Source organism: Mustela putorius, unplaced genomic scaffold (genome assembly GCF_011764305.1).
Source record: "Mustela putorius furo isolate JIRA1106 unplaced genomic scaffold, ASM1176430v1.1 tig00003899_pilon_pilon_pilon, whole genome shotgun sequence".
Taxonomy (NCBI): domain Eukaryota; kingdom Metazoa; phylum Chordata; class Mammalia; order Carnivora; family Mustelidae; genus Mustela; species Mustela putorius.
In genome coordinates, this window is record NW_025422048.1 from 4,047,811 (window position 1) to 4,073,780 (window position 25,970).

The 25,970-nt window shown below is 48.4% G+C and overlaps 1 protein-coding gene across 3 annotated transcripts in view; it reads right to left on the reverse strand.

Moving 5' to 3' along the window:
• MAMLD1 (mastermind like domain containing 1) overlaps positions 1 to 25,970 on the reverse strand; it is a 107,939-nt gene that overhangs the window by 34,437 nt on the left and 47,532 nt on the right. For 2 of the 3 annotated variants that reach the window (XM_045067997.1, XM_045067999.1), the window contains exons 2-3: positions 17,172 to 17,330; positions 281 to 1,999 (exon numbers count right to left, since the gene is read on the reverse strand). In XM_045067997.1, the coding sequence (XP_044923932.1) occupies positions 281 to 1,999; positions 17,172 to 17,267 (1,815 nt within the window). In that variant the 5' untranslated portion in view covers positions 17,268 to 17,330. The remainder of the gene's footprint in view (positions 1 to 280; positions 2,000 to 17,171; positions 17,331 to 25,970) is intronic. The other variant, XM_045067998.1, reaches the window with a different exon arrangement.

Sequence of the window (25,970 nt, forward strand, 5' to 3'; positions counted from 1 at the left end):
GCCTTCCCCTGGTCCCCTTCCCCTGGCAGCACCTTCTGGGTACACGTTTCCTCCCAGAGGAGTTAAGTGGCCCACACAGGAACTGAAACCATAACGCTGGCCTCATCAATACTGCAGTTGGACCACACGGAATTTGGCTGAAATAGACTTTTCCCAAGTCAAGTCTGGGCTCAGAGAGGACTAAAGCCACGTTTGCTTCCAGAGCCAGGTCGCCAATAGCATAAGACACGGTTCTTAGTTTCAGAACCAAGGACCGCCACCGGACACGAGATCGTCTTACCTGTCTGGGCAGAGAAGGCATGGAGTCCCGCGCCCCCAGCCGCTGAAAGCGCTGGGGCTGCTGCATCATCTGGTGCAGAAGGAATGACGAGTGGTCAGGCTGCGGCGGCGGCGGCGGCTGCAAGGTGGCAGTGGCGGTGGACAAGGCGGTGGCGGAAGAGGCCGGCGGTGCCTGCTGCAGGTAGTGGAGCAGGGACGTCTGCCTAGAGGTGGCAGGCACGGAGGGCACCTTTTGGGGACCTGGCTCAGAAACGAAGTGCGACAGGGGCTTGGTGTTGCCGAAGGTAAAGGGCTCCGGGATTCCAGGGCCGGGGCTGGGCAGCCCCTGCTGCATGATCACGCTCAGGGTTTTGGATGAGTCGGTGGTCAAGGGCTTGAAGATGGTGCTCGTTGACTGCCGGGGCGGCGGTGGCGGCGGCGGCGGCGGCGGCGGCTGCGTTAGCGGGTGGCCAGAGGGTGTGAGGCTCCGGATGAGGGAGCACTGCGGAGTGAAGGACTGCTGCGGCAGGCCCGGGCTGGAGAGCTTCTCCGGCCGGTAGGGCGGGGAGGGCCCCGCGTTGCTGGCAGGCAGGGCGGACAGCAGGTGCCCCGGAGGACTTTTGACCCCGGAGGACACCAGGTTGGCCAGGATGGAGCTCTGGGGGCTGAACTGCGGCTGTTGACTGAGCACAGGGCTGGGGAGCTTCTCAGGAGTGTAGAGCATGGCGGGCCCCATGGCCGTGGTGCCACCGGACGCCAGGCTGGCGAGTAAGGCATTGGGGGAGGCTTGGAAGGCGCTCCCTGGCAGGTTGCTGGATGCCATGCACGACACCATGAGGCTCTGAGGGCTGAACTGCGGTGGCGGTTGCGGAGATGGTACCGGGCGGTAAGACGGGGACATGCCCGGAGGCGGCAGGCCCGACCAGCTGGGGCTGGGCGCCTGCGGCCTACTAGCGGACCCCTGCTTGTTAGCCGCCAGCACCTTCAGCTGGTGGGCGTGATGCCACTGCGGCACCGGGACTGGGGGCAAAGCGGCCTGGGGCACCCCCGGGGCCTGGCTCTTGGCGTGCGCCACTGAAGAGCTGGGTGAGGCCCCCCGCTTACTTGGGGGTGGGATCCCATAGCTGATCCCGGCCGGGGAGTGCGGGACTTGAAGCGACGGCCCTGCCCCCGTGAGCTGGCTGCAACTCGAAGCAAACTCCTTGCTGGCACCAAGGCTCTCCAAGTGGGGCATCTGCACTGGAGGCTTGGGAGTGGTACCCAGGGTTGCCTGCGGGTGTTCTAAGACCAGTGGTTCTTCCGGCTTGCTGCCCAGGATCTTCTCAAGATCGAGGTCATTCGGAGAAGGTTCTTGAATTTTTGTTAGTTCCTCCAGGAGATCTTGAAGTTCCTGGTCCACAGCCGGCACGCTGTTGGCTTTGTCGTAGTAGGGCCCAGGGGGTCCTTTCAGTCCCACTTCTGCAGCCGGAGGCACCACGAATGGCGAGCCCATGACACTGCCGTTCATGGGATTCGTCTCGAGGGGTAACGAATGGCCCGCTCCTCCCATGGCCGTGGCACTGGGGTTCATCGTTAGCGGAGGAACCTGCAGCTCCACACAGGCCGTGCTGGGGTGGGCACTCGGGCCCATAGAAAGGGTAACGTCTTCCAGACAAGGCCTCTTGATTTTATTAGGGTAACCCCCATCAGCCATGCCTGGAAACTGGAAATGATCTCCTTCCTGTCTCCTTTTAACGGGTCCCTGTGGCAGAGCAGGAGAAAGAGAGAGGGAGAGAGAAATTTTTATAAAGCCTTGGCACATGAAAGCTAATGAACAGGAAACTTGCAAGATAAAACACCTCTCCATTTTGGGACTTATAGTTGTCAAAACTATATAATACAGCCTATTTTGGGAACCATAATGCTGCTTCTTTGTTGCTGTGTTTCATGTAAACTGTCTTGTTACACTTCGAATTAGGCATTATGCTGTCTGTGTACCGAACACCACAGGAAGTCCCACAAAGGATCTTCTCTGCCTGCATAAGGGGGAGCTCAGTTCAGCTGTGTGGAAGCCATGGAAAGAACTGTGTCCTAGATGGGCGTTTGAAGGCACACTGCAAGGACCTGTCTATAGAGACCCCCATTACTAAAAAGGAAAAGCCTAATGTAGACATTGAACTTTTAGGGTGCCTCCCTGTCTTGGTAAAATACATCAGACTGAGGTCTGCAATGGGACCACAATAGAGCCTCTGGAGGAAAGCAGATCTGGCTGTGGGCTTTGGGACAGCTGGCTGAGCTATCCTGTTTAGGGGAAACAAAAGTTGCAGACCGATCATAGGGGCATGGGCACCTCTATTTCTACACACACACACACACACACACACGCACACACTCTGCTAGGTACATGCAAAAATTGCTTGGAAGAACATCTATGTGACCATTTGGAGCAGCCATCTCTTGGGGGTGACTGGCGAGGCCCTTTCTATTCTCTACGGTTTGGTATTGCTTGTTTGTTTTTACTGAGAATGACTTATAACCACCACCCCCCAAAGTATAAAGTTATCTAAATAAGAAATTCCTCTCTGCAGGTGCATCCTTAGGTTGGGGAGATATGGAACAACAGGAAAAGGACCCAATCTGCGATCTGCACCTTGGGGGAGCTGCTCTCCATTTATAAAAGCATAGCCTTTGGGAACAAAGCAGTTAGCGATGCAGTATTTCCTACTCGTTCAAGGCTCCATACAATCATCTGTGGCTGTCATGTTAATGAGTGTGACCGCAAGTGGAGGGAAAAGCGAGTGGGGTGGTGAGGAGGAATGTGCGGGAAGAGAAGGGCTTGCCTACAGGGGAGGAGGGGAACGGAGGACCCTCGAAAATGGCCCTGCTGTAAGAAATCCTACTGTAACTTTTGACTCCCCTGAAACTCAACTACTAACAGCCTACTGTGGACTGGGGACCTTACGGTAACCTTGGGTAGGTTAACATGGATTTGGGATGTTCTACGTACTGTTATTAGAGCCTTACAACAAAGGGAGCTAGAGAAAAGAAAATGTTACTAAGAACATCATATGGAAGAGAAGACGCATTCACAGTTCCTTCCTGTATTTCTCCTGAAGAAAACTGCCTGGAAGTGGACTCGTGTTGTCCACACCTGTGCTGTTTAAGGGGCAACCGCATTTCTCCTGAAGCAAATTTTTGTGTAAGAATCCCCCTGTTTAGCTATAGAAGTCTCACTGGGACAATTGTTGTTGGTTCTTTGATGTCTCCTCATGCTTGGCTCACTGGTGAGGGACGTGGGGTCAACGTGTGTGGGTGGCCCCCAGCTAGCGCCACACGGGCCATGACAGTCGCGACAGAGTGAACATCCAAAGAGATTCCCCCAGGGCTGCGCATCTCGGGCTCTGGTGCTCATCAGACTCCCCAAGACATATCCAGATTCCCAGCCCCCCACCCCAAATGAACTGTTTCACTCTTGTGCAGAGCCGGGTGGGCGGGGGGGGGGCGGTGGTGGTGGTGGTGCAGGGATCTGAGTCTTTTTGAAGCTCCCGGGCTGATTCTGATGCTCAATGCCTCATCTCACTGATGTTGCTCTGAGATCCTGTGGCACCTAGTAAACCCTCCCTAACTCGTGGCTGCCATTACCATTGGGAGTGCAGCCCCATCCTGGGAGAGACAGGGGCTCTGACACCCAGGGAAGGGAAAGGTCTTGCCCAGAGCTGCTTGGCTGGAGGGCGGCAGGGCCCAGAGAGATGCAGGCCCCCTCCCTGACCCCACAGCTGCCTCTCAAGCCTGGGCCTTGACCCGCCCCGAAGGCAGGACACTGTCTCATTGCCACAGAAAGGGCTCCGCCCACTGGAAGGAGGGAACTTGCCTCCTTCTTCGCCTTTTCTCTGCAACATGGACAAGAGCTCTTTGAGGGGCAGCTCTGCCATCAAATCCACCTGGGGCTGAGGTTCTGGGGTCGGCAAGAACGGGCTGGGCCGGGGGTGGGGGCACAAGAAGTGGCCTCTCCATTCACCTGTGCCCACTCCTCCATCCGGGAGCAGTGGACTCTGTCTCGGCCCATACCAGGTGTTTAGTAAATAGCAGCTGAATGAATCAATGGACAAATGAACCAAATGGCCTGGCATGCAGGGGGCTCTGCTACATGTTCTCCTGGTCATTCATTCAGTCGGTCATGGGCCAGCCCACAAACAAGTCACTGAGTCCCAAACTGATTCTGTTTCATCGGCATTCTCCCAAGCAGTTCAGAGAATTCCAATATATTGAAAGTAGAAATGGATGAAATGGATCAATAAGGGATGAGTGGGGGCGGGTTCTAGCCCGGATCCCCTTCAGGGAACTCAAGCTGGCCATGGCCGGGCCCAGGGTGGCCATGGCCGGGCCCAGGGTGCTGCTGGCGAAACCGACTGGTTTCTCATGCTGCATGAGAAACCCGACTGGGAAGCAGGTGCCACGATGCTTAAGTGCACGTAGTCGAGGCGGGGGGATGGGGTGGGAGGAACGGGATGGAAGAGTACAGAGAGTACATCTCAACCTTCTCTTTTTACAGAAAACAGAATGGGATGTGATTTGCTTGTGGTCACACAGCTAGTTAGTGGACAAGGACAACAGGACAAGGAAACAGGTCCACCTGTTTTAGACCCCAGGTGTCCCGACTCCCAGCCTGAGCCCTCACAGGTCAACCTTTGGTGGGGGTGGGGGGACAGAGTGCGGAGGGGAAGTGGGGGAGTTCGCCGGCATCTTTCAAAAAGGAACGGCCATCTCTAACCCCGTTTCACAAGCAAGCTGAGCCACGGATGTGATCCCCACAACCTTATGAACATTCTCTGAAATGCATTTGAAAGCATGTGATAGCTTCTGCACCCCTTAAATAATGAGAAAAGTAAGGCAGCCCTTTTGATGGGGGCCAAGTTCAGCTCTGTAGTCAGTATTATTTCTGGTTCCGTCTGAACAATGACATGGTGATTCTTTCCTTTCTCCATTTTTAGTCCAGAAGGACAAAAAGGGCAAAAATTTCTTGGAAAAGGTCTAGATTATGAGAGTACAGTCTAGGTTTATAAAATGGGCACAAGAAGTAAAAGGAATATGATATATGTATGTGTATTTGTGTGTGTGTATGAGTGGGTGTGCGTGTAAAATACATAAATATGTCACTCTTCCCCAAGAAATCTAGCAGGCTGTTATGAACCCTTCATTTTGAAACTCTGACCAGTGGCTTAACATGGACACCAACATGTGCACAGTTCTTGCTGGGTAAGAACAGAGGAGGCTAAAGGTGACCAGGAGGCATCGGTTCAGGGAACCTCATTTTCCCTGCAGAGGTCGCCGGGCACACAAGGCCATGACAAAATGGTCAAAAAGGTGGAAATGACCATCGGCTTATTAGCTTCTGCCTCCCCCCACCCCGCCAGCTGGCGGCTCCCACAGGGCAGCTTGGGCCAGTCTGCTGCTACTTCTCTCAGTCTCTCTCAAGCACGTCTGTACTCCATCAAAGCTTTCTTCCGCACAGTTCTCCATTTCCGGAGTTTCCAAGCGTCGGCCAGCTACATTGGCTCTCAAGCCCCTGGAGACGAGGACGGTCCCTAGCAGACCTGCTCAGAAGGAAGGAGTAAAGACATTCTGGGGCCTGATGGAGGTAGCCCCATGGACACGACAACGTTGCAGCAGAACTGAGAGAGGATGGAAGGAAGGGAGAGGGGGAAGAATATGTCCCGATCCCCACGGCGGGGAAGGTTAGCATCGGCGTGTATAGTGTATGTTTCACTTGCATGTTTGTTTTTCAGAAAGATCTCCTCACAAATTGAAACTGACCTTTTTGTAGCTCAAACGGGATTTTCAGCATTTCCAGAATTGCAAGACATGAGGCTTTGGACAATCCCATGGAGGCTGGGAGTGCCAGGGAACCCTGACTGCTGACTGGCTCCAAGAGGAGTCAGTTTGTCTCAAGCACAAATCTCTGCTAATAGGTGGTTTGAAGCAAGAATCTCAACCTCCAAATGGGGAATCTGTTGGTGTCCTTGCCTTGCTCTGAGCCGGCAGATACTGTAGCCTTGGCCCCTGACGTAGGCAGTGGCAGGCAGGGGGGCAGGATAGAGCCCTGGAAGAGGCACAGAAGACCTGCATTTAAGTCATAGCTGTTCTGTTTGCTGTGTGACTGTGGGGTGAGTCACTCCCCCTCTCTGAGCCTCGGTATCTTTTTCTGTGAAATGGGTCCTGGGCCTGCCCTGTGTGCCTCACAGCGTCAGTGAAGCAGGTGCATCACGAGCTGTAATTGCCACTGATCTCATTCTCCAGGCCCTAGGTCCCCATGCTGCCCTATGGCCCTCCAGCGTAGTCCTCAGTTTGCCCTCTGACAAACAAGGACATGCCCACCGGGAGTGGAGGGAGGTCAGGGAGGCGGGCAGCCTAGTCCCTATGGCCCCGCAGCGCTGCCTCCTTCTTTGGGCCCTGTCATGCTGCTGCAGCACTCTGGTGCCCCGTCCTGAGGACCTGGGCTTCAGCGAGCGTCAACCAGAGCCATCTAGGCAGCAGCCCCAGCAAATGCATCTTCTAGAACTGTGTTCTTCCTTTCTTTAGTGGACACACACCAGCTGGAAGTGTGGGCGACTCCTAAGGATGCCCCCAAGCCTGGAGGCTCATGTAGCTTTAAGGAACTCATAACTCATATTGCCCCCCGCCCCGGTGGCTGCCTGGGGCTGGAATGGAAGCTGAGGGTCGAAGGCAACCCTGTGTGTGCAGGACCCAGGTTAACAAGCTTCATCGGTGTCCCGCTGGAGTGCGGCTGACAAGCCTAGAACCATGCAGAGAAGTGGAACAGTGGAGGCAGAGCTGAGGCTCCAGGCCACACACCGATGGCAGAGGCCACCAGGGCCACTGGGCAGACCCTCCTCACTTCCCTCTGGGCTGGGCTTCCAAAGACCCAGTGATATGACCTCTCCTAGGTCCCTAACCCACTCTGGGCCTCAGTTTCCCTAACTGTAAAGGTCTCTTCTCCCCTCCCCCAGGAGGGTCTCTCTGGGATGACAGTAGGCCAGGGGCAGCCCAATGGCTCATAAGCGCCCTGGCCACGAGCAGGATGTGCACGCTGTTGGCAGCTGCAGACTCTTACGGAAAGCACACCCTCCCCCAGTCCAGTGGGGGTCAGAGGATGGTCCTTCCCAAATATCTCTAGGACGTTTTATTAAGGAATTACTTGAATGCATGTGTACCTCTGTGTGTATGTGCGTGCGTGTGTACGTCTGTGGACTAGCAGCATTAGTCCTGAGCATAGCAGCTGTGCACAAGCTGAATCAGGAAAGGTGGCCGACAGTTTGGGTCAAGTGAGCCGTGCTCACTTGCATCTCGTTTAGGGTCCTACCAAATCACCAGGAAGCCTGCCATCTCCCCAGCTAACTCAAGGGGCCTATGACAGTCGGTAGTGATGTTTTAAAGGCCGTTCCTGAAGATCTATCCCGAATGAGAACTCGGCAGGGGGCTCAGTCAGTCGTCTGGGCCTCTGGCCCCCACCTGCCCTCCCTTAACCGCTCCACCAAGCCCTGTCGCAACTTTGCATCTCCCCAGCGGAATCCGGCACGTAGGGAATGCCCGAAATTGAAGGGAGGGGGACTGAGTTCACAGAGAACACCGTGCCAAAGGCGGAATGCAGCCATACTGGTACTCTGAACCCGTATGGGAGGCTCTGGGTCCATACCACAAAGGCCCCAGGGAGGCCCCCCAGTTTGGCTGCTGACCACACATGCGATGGGAGGCTCTTACCCCTAGTCCCCGGCTCCCCAGGCCTTCCTTTCACAAGTGCCCCCATGTTGGCAGGGACTCTGGAAGCGGGCCCCATCGCGTAGTGGTTGGCTCCTTGCCGATGTTGATGGGATTGGGAGTGTGGTCAGTGGGGAAGCCCCTGGTCTGGGCCCTGATGGGTTGAGTGAGTTTTTAGAGGGGCTGTTGGCATATTTCAGGGATAGGACTTCTGGTGAAGCTGAGCTGGGAAGCAAGTAGCCATTGATAATCCAAGAGCTGGAAACAAGACCTGGGTCATTTTGAGCCGGGGCAGTTTGAGCTGTGTGGAAATCATGCCCCACGTGGGGTAGTCATAGCGCTCCATCTGGATAAGGCTAGAGGCTTCTGCCTCTGCATAGGTGAGCGCAGGAGCGATTCTCTGTCCTCACAGCAGGGCCCCACTGGATTGCAGATGGCAGACTCAAGGCTGGGACACCAACTTGAGTAGTTTAAATGGGGCAAAGAGAAAAATGGTTGCTTATGGCTCAGGTATGCTCCCAGGTATGCATCTCTACTTTGTGGGGACTGAAGCTTACACAGTTTGGGGGCCCCTCTTTATGAAAGAGAATACAACGTTAAAAGAACAAAATTAGGGGTGCCCGGCTGGCCCAGTCAGTGGAGTGTCAGACTCTTGATCTCAGGGTTGCAAGTTCGAGGCCTACGTTAGATCTAGAGATGACTTTAAAAAAAAAAAAAAAAAAAAGAACAAAATGAGGTACCAGGCCTTGGAAGCTTTGAAGGTTGAGTCGTGAAGCTTAGGTGCATGGAGACATCACTTTTCTGCCTGTGCCCCAACAATGAGCTAAGTAAAATGTCAACAGGCTTTTGAACAAGGCAGGAATTTCCTTGCATGAGAAACCCGACAGCTGTGTAGGTGGGAGAAGAATCCAGAGCCACCTGGTTAGTCTCGTGCATTTAGAAGGTCACGTGCTTGTGAATAAGCACATTTTAGCAGCTGAGTGCCAACTTGCGACTCTAAGATCTACTAACTGTCTGCAGATGTACCAACCGCAGTTAGTAGAACTTAGAACCAGGCAGAGATGCAGAGGCTGGGGGGGGGGGCTGCGAGGTTACGGAGCCCGGGACATGACTGACAAGTAAAAACTATACACGTTTAAGTGATGCAATGAGATTTTTCAAATGTATCATGTGAGGATTTCATATACGTATATTCTGGGAAATAATTTAGGTATTTTTTTGTTTGTTTGTTTACCTAAGATTAAATGCACAGAGCGTTTAATGAACCTTTTTTAAGCATATGATTCAGTGGCGTTTCACTCGCTCACCACGCTGAACAACCGAACTGGGGCTAGTAGGGCCAAGTAAATATTCTCTCTCTTTCCACTCTTGAAAATGCAAACACATTCTTGGTGGTCCTAAAATAGCCTTGAACATGGTTTACTCAGCAGCATTTGTCATTCGAGGGAGAGCTGCCTTTACTCATTGGCTGTACTTCTGAGCAGCTGTAGGCAAGGCTAACTTCTGCAGACCAAGTCATCATAAACTGCAACAAGAATTGGCCATTGGCAGAAAAATCCTTCTACAAAGCAAGAGATCTCTCATCCAAACTGAGGTGTTTTTTAAGGTGTGCGCTTGGGGACAAGAGGCTTCTTCTGGGGGGGAAGGAATCCTAATTTCATTTTGCCCACAAATACATGCTTGATGTTCTGGGTCCCCCAAAGCACTCAGCAACAGGCATGGGTTTCATAGCGAAAATAATGACAATGGAAAATATTCCTTTCTTTCACTATATATAGAAAGTGTCTGTGATCACATCATGGAATGTGTCATATAACCCAAAGCATTTCCTCTGCCTCAGTGTGTGCGTGTGTACACGTGTGTGTGTGAGTGTGTGTGCATGCATGTACGCCTGGAAAGATGGGGGTGCTCCTGCGGGTATAGACGACCGTCATGATAATGGTGGTATTTGGTGGAGATGGTGTTGCTGTCGGGGGGGTTGTCCTCAAGGATGGCTCCAGCGGCTGGGCCCCGGGGAAGAAGGCTCACCCTGAACTAGCCCAGACTGGCCGCTGTCTCCTTGCCCTCATGATGATCTCGGTTCACCCAGAAACCTGAAGCTGAGCCGCTGGTGGAAGCATGGCAGATTGCTGTTTGTTAAAATGCTGCCAATAAAGTAATTTCATGTCAGATTTAACTACAGGAAAGGGCAAGGCATTTCTCAGTTCCTTAGCTGTCATGCGGCTAAAATAAATAGAACGGACAGCAGTTAGCCACAGTGCGCTTAGCTCTTTGAAGCCCTATATTCAGAAAGCAGATGTTGGGTGTTGGTGTTTGGGGGCTGGCTTCCTGGAGATATTTTATATTGGCCAAGTTAATTGTTCTAAACCCCAAAGGCTGGACTTAAAGGGCAAAAAGAGGCAAGAAAATGTTCAACTTTCCTGACAGTGTCCCACGGGCAGTCCCAGCACCAGATAACTTGAGCACCAAGAGCTCGCTCTAGAAGAGGCAGCTAGAGAGAGTGGCCCCTGGCTCCTGTCCACTAACTGTGCAAAGCAAGGCTGTCTCGGGGGCCCCAAACAGAAAACCTTTAGAAGAAGCGGACCCCAGGGAGAGAAGCGGAGCCACAGGCTGAGAGGGAGCCGGCATTCTCGCAGGAGAGAGAGCAAGCGTGCGAGGGTGGAGCGCGAGTGGCCTTCTGCAGAGCGCTGAAGAGAGAGGGACAGGACAAGGCGGGCCTCCACGCGGGAGGACGGAAGCAGCCAGAAGGCCCTGGGGGAGGGCAGTGCTCCTGGTGCACCATGAGCCCGGAGGTGGCCTTGAGCTCATTGTGGGGCCCCACGGCAGGTGGGGGAGGGCCGTGGACGAGAACTTGTCTGTGGTGGGAACCACCTGCTCAACCTGTCTGTGAAAGGCCTCTCTGGATGCCGACAGGTCAGGCAAGAACAGAAGTTGCGGGAAGAACCAGGACAAGTCATGGAGGCCCGGACTGCGGGGGAGGGCCAGGGGGACTGAGCCAGCTGCAGCCTCGGAGAGGGAGCAGAACCCTGGGGCCGGGGCGGGGGGGGGGGTGCGTGAGGATCGGATGTTCCCTGTACCTGCTTATAAGGAGAAACCGTGGCTTCAGAGAGAATGAACCGAAGCCCAGTGACCTGGGTCAGGATGGCAAGCTTCTTCCGCAAAGGCCTGAACGGTAGCGTTCTCAGGCCTGGCAGGCCACGTGGCCCCTGTTGCAGTTCCGCAGTAGACAATATGTTCCTGGCCGGACGTGCCATGTACTAATAAAACTTTACAAAAACAGGCTGCTGACCCTTGACCTAGCGCCGCAGCTGAGCGTCTGCCCCCGGGGAAATCTGTTATCGCCAAATTGCCCTCCGTACCCTGCTGGGGGCAACGGAGCTCGACTGTTGCCAAGAACGGCAGGTGACATTTTCAGAGCTGAAATCTTCCATATTTCTGCCGTTGCCCAAGTTAGGTGACCATTTCTGAACCGGGCCTGAACTGGGCAGTGTATGCAGCAGCCTCAAATGCCATGTTTTGCCTTTGCTGAGGACCGCGAAAGGAGAGGCGCCCACCTCCTCCAGGGAGAGCAGCCTCTGTACACCTCCACACAGTTCGCGTCTCGTCTACCAGATTCAGGCACACGCGCTTCCCTCAGGCCTCCGGGGGGCTCTAGGATAATACGGCTTCGCCTCCTAACCCTTTCACTGCCGGCCCCGCGCTCTGGCCAGCCTCAAGGTCGCCATGTGAGGCCTGCCGCTCTCTGAAAGCAAGGAGCGTTTCCTCCCCATCTCTGGACCCCCAGAGCGCCCAGCCTTGTGACAGGACGGGTCCGAATTAACCGTCGGAGCCAAAGGTTTCCTGCAAATTACCCTGTTCTTTCTGTTTCTGACAAGGCCAAGCGACAGCCGCTTTTCAGAAAATGTGATTAAACTCAATAACTGGCCCAATGGCCTTGGACATGCTCCTTCTCCTTTGTGTGTCCTTGGCCTCTTATATATGGCACAGGGGCTAGCCTGAATGGTTTCTAAGGGAACTTCTGGCCAAGGGGGGACAGCAGCTGCTGCTCATGGATCATTTACTGGGTGTCCAGGCCTGAGCCTTGGATGGAATGGGAGACCTCAGGGTCCCAGGAGGGTGGGAGGCGGTGGCAGGGGCAGCCACACTTGAGCCCTCAGCGGTCAAGTCCAGTAGCCTATGGCTCGTGGCTGCTTTTCTAACTTTGGTATTTGGGGGGATGGGAATCTGGTGAGAAGGAAGGGGACATGAGGAGGAGAAAGAAAAGGCAGGAAGCAAGAGGAGGAGAAGGAAAGGTGAGGGGGAGAAGGAAGGGTGCTAATAAATTATTCTATGTCGACTGCAGAAATCAGAATCTGTAGCCCAAGCCTAGAAGCACCTGCTTCCCCCGTTCCCTCATGAAGTCTGGAACTCGGCACCCCAGGGGCAGCACCTGACCCAAATATCTGTCTGAAAGCCCAGTTCTATTGAGTTCTCCAGCTGGAGATTTCCAGCAAAAGCAAGAAGCCTCAGTCAACACAGGCCGGCTCCGACTGTGGGGATCCCCAGGCCCTCATCTTCAGGGCTTATCCCCAGTTGGCACATACCCTAGATGGGGGATATGCCTCGGGCTGCAGCTCAGCTGGGCTTTTCCACTGCCCTGGCCTGGGTTCCGACAGAGTGTATTCTCCTCCCCAGGAAGCTCAGCCTCCAGACACCTGTCACCTTGGGCCTAAAGTCAAGGAAGCCAGGGGCCAGGGGCCAGGCAGAAAGCCAGGCAGGGCAGCACTGAGCCCCCAGATACCAGCAGAAGCCGGCTGCCAAACAAAACCCCCTCCCGGCACCCTCCCTTGCAAACAGACTGCGGTTTTCAGGTCACTGGTTTGCTTAACTGGGCTACCCAGGCAGGACCCAGATGTGGCGCCCAGCGGTATCCGGCCAACTGAGCAGTGCTTGGCCCCGGCAGGAGGGATTGGTCTTCAGGCCAGGCCTCTGCCTAGTGGCCGCCCTGGCTGAATGTCTGAAGCAGGAAAGGGCCCTTCCTGCAGGAGGAGGGGGGGGGGAAAGGGAGCGAGCAGCTGCGTGCTCCATGGGGAGGATCCCCAAAATAGAAAGGCACATACGCACTGCAGGCCTTGACCCAGAATGCTCAGAGCCACAGCGCAGAGACCGAGGTGTCCTCAGGGGTCCTGTGTGTTTCTACCTGAGCTCCAAGGACACGCTTCCCACTGCCTTCTGAGCCAATGCCATTCTCTGATCATTAAAAAAAAAAAAAAAAAAGTGCAAATGGCAGTAATGCCTTGTGGGTTTTAGACAGCGTTCATATCCACGTCTTGGTCATCGACATCCCAGAAAACCTGATGCAGGCAGAGGTCGGCTTAGTGACCCTATTTTACTGGGGCGGACCTAAGCCCAGACACTCCTGCAAGATTCTCGGTCAGTGTTAGGGACAGCTGCCGACCTGAGGAGTTGGTCTTCCGGACCCCCTGTGTTCTGGAAGAGGGGCCGGACACATCCCTCCTCTCGCCAGGGGCCAGACCTGCTCCTGCCCACAGCCTGCACGAAGTGGGGCACACTGGCCCAGGTTCTGGCTGGCTGTCCCTACCTCCCTGTAAGGTTTTTAATCAGCCGGCTCATTGCACACAGGCTGGTCTGTAGGGCCGGTCAGAAGTTTCCAGGGAGTCACCAGGATGGTATAAAAGATGCATCCATTCTACAGCTGTTTACAGGCTGTCTCTGCCACTGGATGAAATCTGCAGGCCACCTGGGACTCTGGTCCGCAGCTCAAGCCTGAGCCCCCCAAAAGTCATGCCCAGCCCACAGAAGGTCCTAACACTCTGGGTTCCTAATCTGAGAATGGGAAGCAGCAAAGGAAGATGACCTTCCAAGTCACGGCACCTGGAGCTGAGATCTGAATTTCCAACCTACTGACTGTAACGCTGGGAGACTCCCTGTAGACTCCCCGTCTTCTGCCAGCCTCAGTCTCTGCGTTGGTGAAGTGGAAATATAAATCCTCATCCCCACCCTGCGGGGGGGCGGGGGGCAGAGGAGCTAATGCATAACGAAGTAGCTTGTGTGAAAGAGCCACTCAATTCTCTCCTCCCAGGTTCAGGGTAGGATAAGTAGAACTGCAGAGTAGGACCCATCTGTTCCTGGGGGAGGAAGCCCAGGAACAGTCCCCGCCTCGACTGGGAACTGCCAGAGCCCAGGGTCTGGCATGGGGCTGGGCACACAGAACAGACCCTGGAAATGGTGGGAAATGGTGGGGAGAGGCTAGAGACAGACTCTCTGACGTCAAGAGGAAATGGACATGCTCAAGGTCTCACGAAACGCTAGTCTCAGGTCTCCTTACTGAGTTCAGAACTCTTTCGCAAGGAACGGGAGGTGCCTCCAAGGACGATGGATAAAATTTCTGAACCCTGCTCACGCGGTACAGCAGGAGGTGAATGTCCTCCTCTTACTGGATATTTCTAAGGTCACTAGTCTAAAGAAGAGGGACAGATAGGATGGAGCCAGTATTTTTGTAGCCATCCCAATCTGTATCTTCTCCTGTTTCACACAGGGCTCCTCTCTCCCCCTTGCTCAGCCCCACTTGCATTTAGAGGCGAGGAGGAGGAGGAGGAGGAGGAGGAGGAGGAAGAGGAGGAGGAGGAGGAGAAGGGGAAGCAGCAGCAGCAGCAGTAGTAGTAATAGTGAGCAGTTGGTTTTGATCTCGGGATCATCCTACGGATTACAGGAGATACTGCTCTGCAAATGCTTGGCACAAAGTCTTATTTCTGGTTCATTTGACTTTTGTCCTTGGGGAGGGAAAAGGATGGACAAAGTCCCAGAGCTATTTAGTAGCAGAAGCGAGACTAGAATCCCCATGTCTTGAGCCCTTAGGATGGTCTTAGGATGTATATTTCCTGTAAGGGGGCTCTCAACTGTTCACAAGAAATAGTTCAGGGCTATTTAAAAGACTTCTTCTTTGAGACTGATAGGATTTTATGAACAGGCCTTACTTAAAACATGTTGTTGTTAGTCTGTGTTTTGGGAAAGGACGAGAGAAGCCCCTCGTGAGCGTCTCAATCAGATCTCCACGTGACAGAGGCAAGACGCTCCCATTCTTGCGATCACTTGTCTGTGGAGCAGGTTTCCTGGAGACCGGCAGGCCCTTCTGCATCTGATCTGTTCATCTCTGTCCCTCAGACCACAAACACCCAGGCTGCTGAGGCCCTTGGCGGGGTGCAGCCAAGCTCCGGGTATTTTCCTGAGGCTGCAGAGGTTTAATGACCATGAACATCTAGCTGTGCTCAAACCAAGATGTGCCCTCAATGCTGGCTGATGGTGGCAGCAGCGCCCGCCTTGGCCAGCCTCTATGCAAGCCCTGCAGGCCCGCCCGGAGAAGCGGGCTCCTTCCGTATCATCCCCTTCAGAGACTACAAGCATCTTCCAAGAAGACACATGTGCTTTTTACTGCAAAGGGGACTCATCTGGGAAAGTTGCTTTTGGAGACTGAGGCCCATTTTTTTTGGGATCCCCTCAACTGGCACAAATCTTTGGTCTTCTAGGACAACTTAGAATTTTGGAATCAGGTCACTCGGAGCCAAGGGCAGAGAACAAAGTGTGGCACGGAGGAAGAAGGACTGATTTTGATCAAGTCCAGGGTGTGACTCTCAAGCAATGAATGTGAATTTTTGGCATGGCCTACAAAGGGCTCTCTAAGGCCATCTGCGAAGAGATGCCAAGCCTAGAAATGGTGCAAGCAATGGCAACTTCTCCCAAGTGAGGGTACGAATGGCCACTCCAAGGGCCTAGTCTAAGAAAACCCTTCCAGCATTGAGGTCTACACGGATCAAAACCAAAGCAGTTACTTGCCAATCACACTCTTTTAAAGGGTGTTGGTGGGGCTCAGGAGGGGAAGGGGAAGAGGACCCTTAGACTATAGCCCACTCATTCCTCCTAGGAGCCAAACCAGTGTGAAACGGAGGAGAAATTGGAAGTCAAGCCCAAATGCATCTGGACTCTAGAGGCATCACTGAGAGGTTTTCCTTCACTGACTCAGTTGTCAACCATAAAAGAGAAGCAAGAAATCTAAAGGGTAATTCTGCTGGAGGTTAGACACTGCCTTCTAAGAGAGGCTGCCTGAAGGGCTGGCAATGTGGAGGATGAGGGGCTGGCCAAGGAACGGCCCCATGTCTGCTATCCCATCTGACCGCCACCTCCGTGAGTGGGGCCCGGCCGTCCAAGTCTGTAAATGTTTACGTATACTGAGGCTGTGGTATCCAGTTGAGCACGTAGACATTGAGGAGAAACAGAGAAGTGGGATTTCAACAATCTCCCCCCACACCTGTGCACTTACGTTCGTGGATTGTCCTTGGGATGGTAGAGGCCAGGCCCTCTAGTTATGTGAAATGGCATTACCTCAGAGCCCCGAGCTCCCAGTTCTCTGAACAGGAAGGAAGCAGACCCACAGCTCTATAAGAGCCATTTCCTCTCTGCTGTATTAATTTCACAGATTAGGTAAGCCTCTCCTCTGTGGACCCAATACACTGAGATAACAGCCATTGTGTTTGCTGCGACTCCTACTAATGGAGCTAATCTTGGTAGACTGGTGATGTTGCAGGCTTTTAACGTCAAATTCAACTAACCAGCAGCTCTCGTGGTCCCTTCTTTAGTCCTGGCTCCTAGAACTACTGCTGGAAGCCCTAGCCCTTAGTTTCAGACACATAGATGAGGTCTGGGCTCCAAGGAAGGAAAAGTAGGCTTTTAAAAGGACATCAGAGCCAGAGAGTTTGAATGGGAATCTCTTTCTGTGCCCGATTCACTGGCTTCCTGTTCTCAGTGGTCCTAGGAAGTGAACGCAGTATTATCTAGTGTCTGTCAGTTCCACATTCCTTGTTTCTGTTTAGAGAAAAAGAAGGCTTTACTTCCCTCACACTCTTCCTTTCTTTCTAGTTGAAGGGGTGCAGTGCAGAGCTCACTAGACTGGGAGTTGAGAGGGATCCTTGGACCGTATTTCCTGCTCTTCCAGAAATTCGTAAGGGGCAAGGTCAGCTCATCTCCTACATCTTTTCTAGGTCAGATTCTAGTTCCTTGTATTTTGGGTTGGTTCCCTGCCAACAAGTTTGCACAGAGAATTTCAATAACACATCATCTCATGTTCAAGTTTAAGATAAGAAGCATTCAACACCCCCCTCCCCCCCAAGAGCCCATTGTCTGACCGATTCCTGGAGCTTTCTGGGCTCCTGACGATTTCCCACCGTGCCGAAATGGGGAACCATGCTCTTGATTACAAGCCGACTTTTCCATTCATCCATTGTTTGACCTGCAATTTTATTCTTGACTCTCCAAGGCGCTTCCCAAACGACCTAGACACAGGGCTTAGGGAGACAAAAAGTACACTGTCTTTCAGATACGAAGATGAGACCATCGACCGCGAGATTCACAGACTTTCCCTCTGAGGACAGGTTTGGGTGGAGTCAGCCACATTCCCTTTCATGTCTCTCTCCCCACCCCACCCCCCTCATTGAGCCCCTTCCCACCCCCAGGGATGGAGGCACTTCTGTGAAGCAGTTGGCTGGGATGAGATGGCAGTCCCTGGCTATGAGGCAGAGCGGAATTCACTGGAGAGTGGAAGGATGGGTGGAGAAGCAGCCTGACGTAACTAAAATAACACTAGGTTTAAAGGCAGGGAATGAGGATCTTAGGTCTGCTTTTTTGTGCATGCAGTATGCAGTGAGATCTGGGGAAAGACTCTTCTGTTCTCTGTCACAATTTTCTTATGTGAAAACCATGGTGGTTGGATCAGGTGATGGCTTAAGGCCCCTTCCACTCTCCTAGAGTAAGACTTATGGTGCACTGAAGGAGCAGCTCCCAACTCTGGCCCCATTAGCACCCAGCCAAGTTAGCTAACAGTTTAGAACCTGACAGTCAGTGGAAGGAAGCAATGGGTGTTAGAAGGGGCTCATGAAACTCTGGTGTACTGGTTTACACAAAACTAACCAAGCAGATGGTGACATGTCTACTCCAGTGCACACCTGCCATGACAGATAAGCAGACCTGTGCTAAACCAAGTAAAGCTTTTTTTTTTTTCATTTTGTTTCATTTATTTTTGTCTTTCATGACAGAGACATGAAATAAGAGCTCTGTTAAGGCATTCATATATGAGGGAAGATCTCCTTCTTGGAAATCCTCTTGGCAGTATAGAATCGGGCACAAAATTGTCCACATCCAGACCTCTGCCTTTGGGAAAATGGAAATGTCCTCTTCCCATTTTCCCACTGAGTACAACTAAAACCTCTGGACATTATACATAAAACCAACATAAGAAGACCTGGAAAGTGGAGACACGAAGGGACCTTGGGACCTGAGGAACAATGTGGTGGTGAGTTCTCTGGGCTTTTGCCTCATAGATCTCAGACACGAACCTGAAGAAGCTGGCAACACCAAAATGACAATAGACACTGACGAAAATTCCCCAACAAAAGCTTACTCTCTCTAGCTAAAGGACCCAAAAAGGGACAGCCCACAGAGGCAGAACATGTTTATACAAGAACTGCTCTAATTCAGCTAAACACCACAGGAAAAAGGGTGGTCCCATCAAGTCCCAACATCAGAGGCCAAGTGAGGGACTAGACTCTACCCCAGCCCAGCAGTTAGGATTTATTTCTCCCTGTCCCCAAAAAGGTAGTATAGGAGGAGGCCTAATAGTCAGGACCTTTGCACCTGCACAGTGGTAATGAGTCCACATCCCATCATTGTCAATGTCAGTGGAGGTCACATGGGGAACAGTGATGAGGCACTACTATCGATCCCAGCCAGGATGGGATCAGTAAAAGCCTAGGAGGGAGCTAGAATTCTCACTAATACCCAGCAGTAATGAGGCACCCCAACCTCCTTGGTGTTAATGAAGGCTAAGTGGGGAACCTGGTAGAAATGAGATGGTGACCCTGTTCCCTGCCAAAGCATTGTCAGAGGAAGTCCACTAAAACAGAAGATCTAAATAAGTGCTGAAATAAGAGAGTTCTCTTATTTTATCTCAACCCAGAATCTTATACCTAGAGAAAATATGCTTCAGGAATGGAAGGGAAATCAAGATATTTTGAGATAAAGAAAAACTCAAAGGATTTATTGGTAACAGACCACTCCTAAGAGGATGGATAAGGGACGTTCTCTAACCAGAAAGGAAGTGATCAAAGAGGGAATTTTGGACACCACCAAAGAAGAATGAAAAATGGAAAGAAAAAAATAAGGGTAAATATAATAGACTTTCTTTCTTTCAAGTTTTCTAAATTATATCTGATAGCTGAAGCACCAATTATAACATTGCATGTTGTGGTTCTAAATGTTATGTGGAAGAAATATTTAACATAATTACATTATAAACGGGAGGGTAAAGAGCAGAAGGAAAGCGAAGTAAGGTTTCCATACTTCACTCACACTGGTAAAATAATGACATCAGTAGACTATTACAGGTTATGTATATATCACATAATACCTAGAGTAACCACTAAAAATGGCATACAAAAAGATGCATGCAAAAATGCTATACATGAATCAGCAAATAGAATTTCAAAAACTGTTCAAGTAACCTATAGGAAGTCTGGACAAAGAAAATAAAGAAACAAAAAACAAAACAAACAAGATAAAAATAAATTGATAGACTTAAGCATTAACTACCAGTAAGTTCATTAAAACGCAAATGATCCAGGGACTCTGGGTGGCTCAGTTGGTTAAGCATCTGACTTCGGCTCAGGTCATGATCTCAGGGTCCTGGGAACAAGCCCTGCATTGGGAATCCCTGCTCAGCAGGGAGTCTGCTTGTCCCTCTCCCTCTGTCCCTGCCCCTACTTGTGCTCACTCTCTCTCTCTCTCACTCTCTCTCAAATAAATAAAATGTTTTAAAAAATGAAAATGATTTAAATCTACCAATTAAAAGACAAACATTGGCAGAGTGAAAAAACAACATGATCCAATTATATGCTGTCTGTGAGATGCTCATCTCAAATATAATGATATGAACAGGTTGAAAGTAAAAGGTGAAAAAGATATATCATGTAAATGGTAATAAAAAAAAAGTTATGGGGTAGCCCTGGTATTTGCAGATAAAGTAAACTTCAGAACAAAGAAAATTACCAGAGACAGAAAGGGGCATTACATAATGATAAAAGAGTCAATCCACCAAGAAGACATAGTTATTCTAACTGTGCACACACCAAACAACAGAACTGCATGACATATGAACCAAAAATCAAAAGAACTGAAAGGAGAAATAGAAAAATTCGCATTTATAGTGGAGACTTCAACTTCCTCTCTCAACAACTCATGGAACTAGATAGAGAATCAACACAAAGAAATCAACAACATCATCATCTAACAGGATCTAACTGACATTTAGAGAACACTCCATCAAAAAAAAAAAAGAAAGAAAACAGTAAAATTTGCATTCTTTTCAAGCACTCAAGGAATATATATCAAGATAAACTTATTCTGGACAATACAACAATCCATAAACATTTAAAGAATTGAGAGTTCTCTGACTATAATGGGATCAAATTAGGAAACAACAATAGAAAAACAATAGGAAAATCTCTAAACACTTGGAAACTAAGCAACGCATTAAAAAAAAATTATGCATCAAAGAGAAGGTCTCAAGACAAATTTTAAAAATACTAGGGATGCCTGGGTGGCTCAGTTGATTAATCATCTGATTCTCAATCTCAGCTCAGGTCTTGATCTCAGGGTCATTTGTTCAAGCTCCATGTTGGGCAGGGAGCCTACTTAAAAACAATTGAACTTAATGAAAACAAAAATACAATATATCAAAATTTGTAGGACACAGGTAAAGCTAGAGGGAAATTTACCGTACTAAATGCTTACAATAGAAATTCAGGAGAATTCTAAAAACAATGAATTACCAACTAAGGAACCAAGAAAAAGAAGAACAAAATAAACCTAAAACAAACAAGAAGAAGGGAATATCAAGAATAGATGCTGCTATTGAAATTATATTGAAGGGGGCACCTGGGTGGCTCAGTGGGTTAATGCCTCTGCCTTCAGCTTAGGTCATGGTCTCAGGGTCCTGGGATCGAGCCCCGCATCGGGCTCTCTGCTCAGCAGGGAGCCTGCTTCCTCCTCTCTCTCTCTGCCTGCTTCTCTGCCTACTTGTGATCTCTCTCTGTCAAATAAATAAATAAAATCTTAAAAAAAATTATGTTGAAAACAGAAAATAAATGAAGCCCAGTGGGGCAAAGGTAGTTTTTAGGAAAAAAATATATATATAATTGACAAGCATCTAGAAAGACTAACAAAGGGAAAAGAGAGAAGAGACAAATGACCAGTATTGAAATGAAAAAGGGAATATTACTACTGATTCTGTAGACATGTAAAGAGTAATAAGAAAATACTATAAGCATCTCTACCCATGCAAATTTGTAAATTAGATGAAATGAGCCAATTATTCTAAAAGCAAAAACTACCAAAATTAGCCCAATATAATTATTAAAGGAATTAAATTCATAATTAAAAAAATACCTCCAGAAATTGAAAACTCCAGGCTCAGACAGTTTCACTAGAATTATATCAATAGTTTAAAGAAGAGTTAGCACCAATTCTACATAATCTCTTCAGAAAACAGAAGAAAAGGGGACACTTCCCAAATCATTGTGTTATCCTGACAGTAAAGATGAAGGATGTGCAAAGAAGTCTACAGACTAATATTTCTCAGGCACATAAACACAAAAATCCATAACAAAGTTTTAGCAGTTTATGAGAATTACACATTCTGATCAAGTCAGGTTTATTCTAGGGATGCAGGGATGGTTTGATATTCAAAGGTGAACATGCATTATCCACCATATTAATAAGCAAAATAATAAAAATCATGTGATCACCTCAAAAATATTAAAAAAGAACAAAGTTGGAGGAGTCACACTTTGCAGTTTTAAAACATACTACAAAATGGCAATTTTCAAAACGGTGCACTACTGGCATAAAGAAAAACATATATGCCAATGGAATACACTTGAGAATCCAGAAATAAAGCCATAGATCTATGGCCAATTGATTTTCAAAAAGGGTGTCAAGACTATTCGGTAGAAGAAACACTAGTATCTCTCTTTTTTTAAAAAAATATTTTATTTATTTATTTGACAGAGAGAGAGATCACAAGCAGGCAGAGAGGCAGGCAGAGAGAGAGGAGGAAGCAGGCTCTCCACTGAGCAGAGAGCCCGACGTGGGGCTCGATCCCAGGACCCTGAGATCATAACCTGAGCTGAAGGCAGAGGCTTAACCCACTGAGCCACCCAGGTGCCCCGAAACACTAGTCTCTTAACAAATGGATAGTCACATGCAAAAAAATGAAGTTGGACCCCCTACATCACACCGTATTTAAAAATCAATTCAAAATGGACCAACCTAAACACAGTAGCTAAAACTATAAAATATGTGGAAGAAAACATAAGGGAAAATCTTTATAACATTGAATTTGGCAATGGATTCTTAGATATGACACCAAAAGCATGAGCAACAACAACAAAATAGATAAACTAGACTTCATCAAAATTAAGAGTGTCAAAAGGACATTATCAAGAAAGTAAGAAGACAGCCCACAAAGTAAGAGAAAACTATTGCAAACCATATATTTGATAAAGATCCAGCATGACTTAGAATATATAAAGAACTCTTACAACTCAACCATGAAAAGACAAGCAATACAATCTAAAAAATGGACTAAAGACTTGAATAGACCTTTCTCCAAAGAAGATACACTTTTGGCCAACAAGCCTATGTAAAGATGCTTAATAGTAGTAGGCCTTAAGGAAATACAAATCAAAACTTGATATACCACTTCCCACCCATTAGGATAGCATAATTAAAGAAAGGAAAATAATGAGTGTTGAATGTGGAGAAATCGGAACCCGTGTACATTCCTGATGGGAATTTAAATGTTACAGGTGCTGTAGAAAACAGTTTGGCAATTGTTCAAAAAGTAAAATGTACAATTACCATCTGACCCTGCAATTCTACTCCTAGGTATATATATCCAAAAGAACCAAAAATAGACACTCATACACTTTCACGCAATCCTCTTAAGTTCATCATCCATGATAACCAAAAGGTGGAAATAACCCAAATGTCCATCAGTGTGTGAATGGATAAACAAATTTGTACAACCATACCATGGACTGTTACCGACAAAGGCCAGGACATGGATGAAACTTGACAACACGCTACTAAATGAAAAGAAGCCTGCTGTGAAAAGTCCCATATTGTATGAAGTTATGTGAAATGTCCAGAATAGGTAAATCCATAGAGACAAAAATCAGATTGGTGTTTGATAGGGGCTGGGGGAAGGGAAGAATGAAGAATGACTGCTTAATGAGTAGAGGGTTTTATTTCAGGGTGATGTAAATGTTTAGGGACTAGATAGAGGTAATGTTTTAGTACATTGTGAATGCATTAAATGACACTAAATTGTTAATGAGACTTTCATCTTTAAGAAAATAGTGACCACACTAAATATTGACCATGATGGGAGAAACTGGATCACTCATACTTTGCTGGTAGGAATGAAAAAGTCACTCGGCAAAAACAGTCTCTGCAAAACTCTTTGGCAGTTTCTTTAAAAACTAAACACACGACCATTGGATGACCCAGCAACTGAACTCCTGGATAGTTATCCCAGAGGAATGAAGACTTGCGTTCATACAAAATTTTGCAAATGAGTGTTTAGAATAGCTTTATTCGTAATAGCCAAACAAGGGAAGCAACCCAGAAGTCCTTCGATGGGTGTATGGTTAAACCAGCAATATAAAGACATGACTGCTGATCTAGACAGTGACCTGGATCAATATGCAGAGAATTACACTGTGTGAAAAAAGCCAAGCCCCCAAATTTACATATTGCATAATTTCCTTTATATAACAATCTTAAAATGACAAAACCGTAGAAGTGGACTGATTAGTGGTTGCCAACGGTTAAGGAAGGAGTGAGTGTGGGAGGGAAGTGGATGTATCCACAAACGGGCAACATGAGGGATTCATGTGGTGATGGGAATGTTCTGTACCTTGGCTGTACCAATGTCAGCATCCTGCTTATGATATCGTATCATAGTTTTGCAAGATGTTATCATTAGGGGAAGTTGGCTGAAGGATACATGGGACCTATTTGGATTCTTTCTTACAACTGAATGTTCATTTATAATGATCTTGAAGCAAAAAACTTCTGTTAAAATATGATCATATCATTTGATGCATGAAAAGCACTTCACAAAAATCAACATTCATTCGTGATAAAAACTTTCAGAAAACCAGGAGTAGAGGGGAACTTCCTCAACTCAATAAAGGACATCTGTAATAAACCTATAGCTAACAACACACTTAATGATTAAAGAATAAATGCCTTCCCTATAAGACTGTTAACAAGGCAAGAATTTCTGCTCTCATCACTGCTTTTATCAAATCAATATGCTGGACCCCTTAAACTTACACAATGTTGTATGTCAAATGTATCTCAATTTAAAAAACCCAAAACAAAAACATAGTACTGGGAAGTTCTAGCTGGTCCATTAAGCTAAGAAAATGAAATGAAAGACATACGTGTTAGAAAAGGAGAAGTAAAACTATTTCTATTTGCAGTTGGCACAATTGTCTATGTGAAAAACCTTCAGAAATTTACAAAGAAACTCACAGAACCAAGAAGAGAGTTGAGGAAGGTCTTGGGATACAAGATCAATGAATAAAAGGATTGTGTGGTATTGGCAGAGGGACAGACACACAGATAAATTAAATAGAACAGAGAACCAAAAAAAGACCCACACAAATACACCTGATTTTTGGCAAAAGTGCAAAAGCAATCTGGTGCGCCCAATAGCATTTTTAACACAGGGTTCTGGAGGAAGTGAACATCTATAGACAAAAAAATGAACATCAATCTCAATCTTATCCCTTACACAAAAATTAACTCAAAATGGACCATGGAGTTAAATGTAACAGTCAAACTATATGTGTTTCAGGGAAAAAGTAGGAAAAAATCTGTAGGAGGTAAAGCTAAGCAAAACGTTCTTTCTCAGATTTGATACCAAAAGCATGACCCATGAAAAGAAAGATAGACAAATCAGACCTTATTGAAAATACAATCTTTTGCTCTATGAAAAGACTCTGAATAGGATGAAAAAAACAAGTTACAGACTGGGAGTAAGTATGTGTTACCTCATATCTGATAAAGGACTAGTATCTAGAATATATAAAGAATCTCCACACTCAATGGTAGGAAGACAAACTACTACTATCCAAATAGAAAACGGGCAAAAGATGTGAAAAGACATTATACTGTCAAGTTCGTACAGGTGGCAAATAAGCACATACAAAGATGTTCAATATCAATAACCATTAGAGAATAGCAAATTAAAATCTCAATGCAATTCTCCTACATACCTATCAGAATAGCTAAAATAAAAAATGGCCACAATGACAAAAACAGGTGATGATGTCGAGAAGCTGCTGGTGGGAATGCAAAATGGTGCAGACACTCTGTAAGATTGTTCAGTAGTTTCTTCTAAGAGTAAGCATACAAGTATCAGAGGACAGAGCAATTGAATTCCAGGGTCATTTATCCCGAAAAAAATGAAAATGTATGTCCACACTAAAGACCCATAATGAGACTCATTAGGAAAAAACCCATGGCAATATTGATTTCCTGGTTTTGATATTATAAAACTGGGATATAAGGTGTAACCACAGGAGACCTCTGTACCATGTTTGCAATTTCCCCTGAATCCGTCATTACTTCAAAATAAGCCACGAACTGCTATTCAAAACAGATGTCAAAGTCCACATCCAGGGGGACACCAATTCTTCTTCTGGCTTCTGGGCCATGTCCTAAGGAATGTTCGTTTTTAAAGCAACATACAGAAGTTTGTACAGACCTTTTTATTCTTCAAAAAACAATTACCACCCAAATCTTTCTTGAGTGTTTTAGGGATTGAGCCCAAGGCCTTGGCTGTGACCTCACTCAAATAC